At 43.6% G+C, this 8038-nt stretch overlaps 1 protein-coding gene across 1 annotated transcript; it reads right to left on the bottom strand.

The window, feature by feature from the left end:
* Positions 1 to 238: 238 nt before the first annotated feature.
* Positions 239 to 3038, bottom strand: LOC135501685 (uncharacterized). Its single transcript, XM_064793925.1, has 4 exons — positions 2954 to 3038; positions 2274 to 2470; positions 1750 to 1874; positions 239 to 1318 (listed from the first exon to the last, which is right to left on the bottom strand). The coding sequence occupies exons 2-4, from the start codon at positions 2440 to 2442 to the stop codon at positions 239 to 241; spliced, it is 1374 nt and encodes a 457-aa protein (XP_064649995.1). The 5' UTR covers positions 2443 to 2470; positions 2954 to 3038.
* Positions 3039 to 8038: the final 5000 nt, after the last annotated feature.

Here is an 8038-nt window from a genome sequence, read left to right as displayed (position 1 = left end):
ACCATGGTTGTGGTCGATTGCAGCTAGCTGACTCCTACTTACCATGCCCTCGTAAGAAAAATGCTGCCTCTTGGGGGCATACTTGGTGACAAGGGAGTGATAAACTTCTAGATAACCAGTATGGCAGTACAGAGCACAAAACTTCAGATCACCCAAGACAGTTTTGTTCTTCACCACTTTCGTGAGTGCATCATGAGCAGGTGACCCAACTGGAAGCCATGACTTGGATCGATCTTCATCACCAAGGGGGGGGATGTTGACAAGTATGAAAGAATTTCTTGTCTTTCCACACATGAATGTTGGCTGTGTGGTAGAGGATACTTTTGCAGAAATGCCAAAGATCGAACTGGTGTGTAATTTCTGGAAATTCTACCCTAATGATTTTGCGCACAGTTATGTGCCTGTCAGTGGTCAGAATGTTGACAGAGATGTTCCATTTCTTCATGTTTTCAAGACACATTCTGAGTCCCATTGGCTCCATTGCATTGGAGTTCTTCACCTGGGGATCTGCCTTATTTAGCACAACAAAATCGACAATGAGACCGGTGTTGACATCCATCAGAGAATATGTCCCATACTTTGCCGAGTGGCCGGGGCGGTCACAACGACCATCTCCAGACAAAACAATGTTGGACTCTCGACTCAAGTCGTTCACCACACCAAATTGGCACGACTTCCACGTTTCATTGATAACGGGGAAAAGGTAGCACTTCTGCAGTGCAAAGAACTGACTCCAACTGAGTATAGGCAATTTCAGATAATCTGAAATATCTTGTAATCTGGCATAGGTATTGCCAGAAAAAAGGATGGCTGCAGACAACAGCAGGTTACCAGCACCCATTCTATTCAGAGTAGGTTGGGATGACCAAGTAAAGTTGCAGCCAGCAGTACATTTAGTCTGAACTACAAGTCTAGACCCAACCACAGTTCTTTTAAACTCACTGACCTCTGCAGCACATCCTGTTTTCTGGCATTTTCTAAATAAGGAGACGACGCATGATTCAAAAACCAAAAATTTGCGGTCATCTGCAGCATTCATTGGTGGAACAAAATTTTGAATGTCTTCGAAATTTGTCGATGCTGGTGGTTCATCCGATGGATCGCATTCGGAGTCTGCGTCGCTTTCACTCTCAGTCTCAGTTGGCGGAGAAAAGTCCAAATCCTTGGCATCGTCCTCCATTGCAACACTGACATCCAACATGTCCAAATCCTGTGCATCGTCCTCCATTGCAACACTTCCTTCCTCATTCATGTCATGATTGTCTGGTGGTGTGACAACTGGAGGGCTTGGTCTGCTACCTGGCTTGGACTTGGAGGTCTGAAAGAGAAACGTGCTATATTTTAGCAAAATTTGAGGTCTGGTGTAAATTGCACATCCAGGCTATGTAAAATCAACAAGCCGAGTTGTATCTTTCTCTAATTATTTCGTCTGTTTAATAACTTTGGTAGCGTTCACATCTTCCTCCATCTTGATCATTCAAGAGGCTTCAAGAGACTGACATCCTTTAGACTGGGGCTCTCTGTTGCGCAGAGTTGCATCACGGCGTCATTGACCCAGACCATAGATGCTCGGTTGCATGACGTCACAATGTCATCCTAGTAACAAAGGAGCACAGAACCCGGTTTATCACAGTTACTTCGCAAAATATACTGGCGGGAAATATTCATCACAATTCTCATAACTTTACTACCACAGTTGGCGCAAACATAGCACATTTGGCTCAAATTAACCTGTTGCACTTGACTTACCTTTACCTCTGCAAGACTGCTGGCACTTTTGGATGGTTGTAGAGCGGCTGTAACTTTCTTTGAATAGGTATGATCCTTTTCGATGGCAGCAATTAGATCAATCTGATCAGTCTGTACTGACATTTCTGAAAATAAAATACATAGATTAACACATAAAGCAGAATGAAATCCATCAAGTGATAGTGCATAATTCGGTATAACTATTTCTTGTATGTCTTATGATAAATTATTTTATTTATATCTAATTGTGCACTTTGTTTTACTGTATTTTTCTCCATTATTATTGTCATGGACCTTTAGTTTATAGGTCCACGTTATTGTACAGTGCTAGAAAGGGTCAGATTCTATTGGCACTTTAAATAACAAAATTATCATTATTATTATTATTATGAAGCAATGAAAACCAACACCCATCTTGAGATGTTACTACTAAATAGCCTCAGTTCATGAGTTCTATAGTCATGGCATTTTTGTTTACTAGAAAATCAATATCCTCACCATTTGTCTTTATGGGATTCGCATGCCTGCAACATTTGCAATGTGCCTCCTCTTCTGGTCCCTTTGAAGCTGGTATGGCTGGGTGATCAGGGTCAAGACTGTCATTGTTTTCATCAACGACACCAGAATGATCCCAGTCCATGGTATCATCCAATGATGAACCTGGGGTTGACACTGAAGGAGAAGGTCCAGCATCACTTGGAGAGATCAGGCCTTCTACAAGCTGAAACGAAAACAAAAATATAGGTCAGTACTATACTCAGGTCATGAGGTACAGGCCTACATGTACAGTATTAGTACACTCCAGTTTGTCATGACGATGACAGTCCAGTTCTTGGCGTACATAATTCCTCACCATGGCCTGCAGAAGTGCATGGTGGTAACGAGCACAGGGTAATCCGATGCAGAACACTCACCAAGTATACTAAATCACGACTCCGGTTACAATTCAACTTTTATTTCGCACAAATTCTCTCAATCATGTCAATCACACAGCGAAAAAAAGACGCAGTCCTTCTCTCACCTGCCGCTACCTTTCGCAAGTCCCCCACACTTGACTTACTTAAAGGGGTAGTGGCTTGCAGCCACCACGGCACAGTGTGGTGTGGTATCAAAACATAGCTAAAACATCATCTTATATTTTTACAGGTTATTGAACTCATATAATATCCCTGAGCCCAGGTGGTTTGGATGTAATTGTGCCTACCTTCTTCTTACTCCTCGCAGCATTTCTCATTCTCCGATGATGTGCACTGCCACTGGTAGATTGTGACGTGTCCAATGGTGCTGGTTGAACTGGCGTTGAACACGCATAGTCCAGTCAAACTAAGGTTTGAGGTGACACTAATTGCAAGAAAAATGAAACCACTTTTATTTGTCTTCTTTAAGTACATATAATAAGATATTAAAAATTCCAAGAAGTACCTGGTGTGGAACATATATTTCTGGGGGTGTCCAACATTTTGCATATTAGGGACCTGGCGAAATTAGGTCAAAGGTTACAAACTTTAGGATAGGTCAAACTTCAATCATCTATCTTGAATTTTACTATTAATATGTATTGTTTAGGTCACATTTTATATTTAAATGTCCTTTAAACCATGCCAATGGTCAAACTAAGGACACCCCCCCCCCCCCCCCCCCCCCAGTCCCACACGCGCGCACATAGGTAAGAACTAATTTCCTTACTCGGCATTGTTGCAAACATTATAAAAGCATCATCAGTTGTTACTCATGTTCTCACATTCCCCACATGCTGGATTACAGGGAAGTCGCACCCGCAGTGCCTAATTGGTTTGGCAGCCAGATTTGCAGAAATGGTGAAATCAGGTTACAAACACGAGGGCAGGTCAAACTTCAATCATCTAGGCCTATGTTGAATTTTACTATTAATATTTACTGTTTATGTCACATTTGACATTTAAATGTCCTTTAAACCATGCCCATGGTCAAACAGAGGACCAGTCTGCCCCCCCCCCCCATGCCACATGCGGACATGCCTAGGTACTGTAGGGTCCAATTAAGACGTTAAAACGCATCCTCCTCAGTCACCGTGTTCCTTGGTCAATCATGTTCTCACATACACCTCTGCACTCCCCACACGCTGGATTACAGGGCAGTCCTTTTTGCCGACACCCGCAGTGCTTGGTTTGGCAGCCAGATTTGCAGCGGCATCTAACTACTTTTCGCAGTTCTTCTGGTGCATAATCCAAGTCACTTGCCACTGGAAATAATGCTTCTCCTTGCACCCTCCAACCCCATGTCTCTGAATTCAGTTCTTCTCCTTTCCATGTCTGCATCTGATGATATACACGCAAGGAGTGATACTTGGCAGCTGCCCGAGTTGGAGGTAGGGATTTTGGGTGGACCACCTTTTTTTGGTGGCCAGAAGTTCAAGGTACTTTTGATGGCGAAGTATGTCCAAGTTCGTTGTCACCCGGGGATTTGCTTTGTATATGCACATCAGAGCGTTTACACCGGCTTCTGCGATTACTTTGTTTGATCTTCCCGGATCGTTGAAAACTTCAGCTGCCTTGACAAGTGATGGGCTGTTCTTTGCCAATGAAAGAACTACAGCTTTTCCATGACCAAACAACCTCGAAGTAGTGTCACATCCGAGAACAGCGTAAAGGAATAAGATGTTTCTGCAAACATTCTCACCAATAGCATTTTGCAGCTTCTTGATATCAAGGTATCGGATGAGAGAACCTGCTTTAGCTTGGGGCTGAAAGTACATATCCTTGTGCTTCTTAGTCGTGTAATGGATTAGCAAAACCAGGAGATCTGTGTCGCTGCCAACCAGTATGGTCAGACCTTTCTTGGCCACTACCAGTGCCGTCTTCACTATCAACAGATCAGCATCACCTTTTGCATGATGAACATCACAGCCGGCCATTTCAAGATGCTTTCCAAGGAGATTTATGAAACGTTGCTTATTCTCTTTGTTTGACAGGAATTCATCCTTTTTCATTTGAAGAGGCATGTTTTCATGAAACTGAACTCCTTAGGCCTGCTTGGTACCAGTGCGTCTTCTGTAAGTCCCATCCTTTGGAGTTGGACCACTCTCGTAACCATCAAACACTATGACTGGGTTTCCATACTTCTTGACATGAGCAACATAATTTTGGCAGATAGCATTGTATGTCTTCCCAGTTTCCCATGGTATCTTGTGCAGAAGAGCTCCACCATCGAGGACAAATTGGAATGTTGCAATATCCATGTGCGTCTGTTCATCAGAAGGATCCCCAGCAAGGTCCCATAGAGCGTTAGCAAGCGCTGGCTTATTAGCTTTCAAGAGTTCGTTCCTTTTTTCAAACAAAGCAGGTGGATAGCCACAGGGTTCATAGCCGAATGCGTCCTGAAGACTTTCCTTCTGTGTGCTGACCATCACAAGTCTCTGAAACAGGAGAAGAGGATCAATGCTCACATCCTCACCATCGATGGAGATTTTGGACTTCGAATCCGTTGTGACTGCCTGGTCTTTCTTCTTAAATGTGTACTTCAGAACTTGTTTTCCCTCCATGTCCCCTAGGATTTACTGCCAATATTCTCTGCTCTGTCCACATTCACATTGTCTGTTGCAATAACACCATTGACTATATTTCTGAGAGATTCAGCATTTCCGAAAGTAGACTTGTCCTCAATGAATGTGAGTAGCTTGTTCACGTCATTGGCATCCCTCTTCTTACGTGCCGTTGAAAGGTCCTTATGTTGTTCGCTTGTGGTGTATTCAACAGAAGTCAATTTCTGCATTGCATTGTTGACTTCTCCACAAACTGGTCTTGATAAAGCCCAAATGATTCTTTGCGTCTCTGTCATTCCCCTTCCTCTCGTCAGTCTGCCCGTTGTCTTTAGACTGCGCATTAAAACTTGCTCTATCACCAGATCTGGGGATAGACCGGCCCAATACCTATCTGACCTTCTAACAGCGTGTAGTCCATTCATGAAATGTTTGTAACTCACACAACGTAGTGAGTGTAATGGTTACGTGTGTGTATAAAGTGTAAACAAAATTCATATATCCATCATGTCCATTGAATCTGAAAAAATTTGTGCAGACCCATGACAGTTCCGGTTCCGGTACAGTTTGTTGCATTCCATACGGGCCGCGCTTGCCGATCCTGCTTTCACGACGCACCGCAACCACAGTTACCATGATTCCCGTTGTTGACGCAATTATTTCATGACGTCATGAGCCATTGACCAATCACGCAAGTAGATTTATTCACACCGGCGCCACTGTCTTGAAGTGTATCTAAAAATCGTCTGCTAGAACATACAGGACAACAACGTCGGCGGAGACAGTTGTGACATTTCATTGCAGACGAAGTAAACGTCCTCTTCTTCTCGATTTACATACTTTACTTCAAAAAGTCAGTTTTAACACTACTGCACAAATATAGAGTGGTCTTAAAGTTCCATTTGGATAGAGATTTGACGGACTGATTTGGAAATTCATTCCAACCATGCAACTGTTTCAGAAATGAGAAAAAGCTCCTGGGTGTCATGACATGCATGATGTGTCTTGCCTCTGCATTTTTGTACTCAGACATGTCAGAGGGCTTTCAACTTTCATATCATTGAAGAAATAATTCATTCCAATCTACAAGTATATCAATCACATCATTTATTTAAAAATCGTCTGCTAGGACATACAGGACAACGTCGGTGGAGACAGTTGTGACATTTCAATTTTCATTGCATAGAGATTTGACGGACTGATTTAGAAATTCATTCCAACCATGCAACTGTTTCAGAAATGAGAAAAAGCTCCTGGGTGCCATGACATGCATTCAATTATTAACTCACCACAAACACTGCTTCTGTCAGCAGATATGAGACAGCTACCGGGGCGGGGACTATTTCTTTATGGGGCCTTATTGTTCAGCGTCTCCAAGGAATTCTATTTTTAGAGTCCAATGGGGGGAAGGCTTCCCCCCAATGTACTGACTAAAACCTGTCACTTTCAGAGAACGGGGGAGGGGGTTTGGGGGACTCATCCCCCAATGTACTGGCTATATATGTCAGAAGGACAGTTGTGTGAGTTCACTAGAGATTGCTCTTTACATATTACACACTAGGGTTTGTGGCACGGATATCGGACATCTTCTGTAAGTAGATGTGGATAGATTTTGTGTACAAACTGTGTCCTGATGCTGCAAGGTAGGGAAGCATGTCATTCATTGCCTCTAAGTGTAGATGCCAGTTGCTTGTTCTTTCAGAGGTAATGAACTTTCTAACAATGACAATCATCTTCAGATACATGAACCATAACCGACTTGTCCTTCCGGTCACATGGCTTGCCTTTTCATCCATCATCTCCTTGATAGAAGCCAAGGTAGGGGATGATTCGAGATCTTCCAGGGAAATCTCGCCCGCCAAAAGCTGGTCATAGAGTCTGGCAAGTTCCTTCAGAACTGGGTGGGGAAGTTCGGAATCGGCATTCGACGGAACCTCTGGGTCAGTGGGAATACTGCTACTGGTGTCGCCAGAACCATCATCATTTCCATCGTCATCTTCAGAATCCTCACCATTGTCATCTTCCATCTCCTCTCTGGTCTTTTCCACATCATCACCTTGCTCAGATTCAACTCCAAGTACTTCGTACAACAGTATTTTGCTGAGTGCGGTATCCAGTAGAAAGTGCCCACGAAGTGCTCTCGAAACAGCCTTTCCACTCATTATGTGGGTGACGGTGTTACTAGCATAGACCTTCTCCAAACTTTCGCTGATACCAGAACCAGCCATCAAGTGGCCAATACCGCCCAAGAAATTCATCAGAGCATGGAAAACACCTAGTCTGAGTACGATGGGCCGAAGAGGACTATTTTCAGACTCGTTCTCAACGATTGTGGTGGCTTTGTACCAGAGGGGTTGATCAAACGTTAGCACTGGAACAACACCGTAATCATTAGCATGCTCACAAACAAAGTGCAACGTAGAGTTGATGCATGTAAGATCTGAGGGGTTCATGTCAATCATTGGTAGTAGCATGACCGAAGCTTGCCCAGGGTGTTCACCTTTAGATACCATCTGCATGAACCCAGACCAACCTGGTCTCTGAGGCCGGACACCAAATGCCAACTCCCACAATATATCAACATTTGGAGAGTGTTCTCCACATCGTGGCAACTGGAGTTTCTTATAGGTCAGACTCGTCATACCATCACGAGAAGGAGAGTATATATCAATCCTCCCAACCTTTGCTACATCATCGGCCGATACGGACACCCGCTTGACAATGCTTGCTGATTCTGCTTGATGATTATGCTTGCTGATTCTGCTTTTGGTG

This window comes from Lineus longissimus, chromosome 17 (assembly GCF_910592395.1).
Source record: "Lineus longissimus chromosome 17, tnLinLong1.2, whole genome shotgun sequence".
In the NCBI taxonomy this organism is placed as follows: Eukaryota; Metazoa; Nemertea; class Pilidiophora; order Heteronemertea; family Lineidae; genus Lineus; species Lineus longissimus.
This window is presented reverse-complemented; position numbering and strand designations above follow the sequence as displayed.

Excerpts from the sequence above, each read along its gene's own strand:
- LOC135501685 (XM_064793925.1), bottom strand. The coding sequence starts at position 2,442 with ATGCTGGACCTTCTCCTTCAGTGTCAACCCCAGGTTCATCATTGGATG. Across the intron at positions 1,875-2,273 it reads GCACATTGCAAATGTTGCAG|AAATGTCAGTACAGACTGAT; the intron begins GCATGCGAATCC and ends TTTTATTTTCAG. Across the intron at positions 1,319-1,749 it reads GCAGTCTTGCAGAGGTAAAG|ACCTCCAAGTCCAAGCCAGG; the intron begins GTAAGTCAAGTG and ends TTTCTCTTTCAG.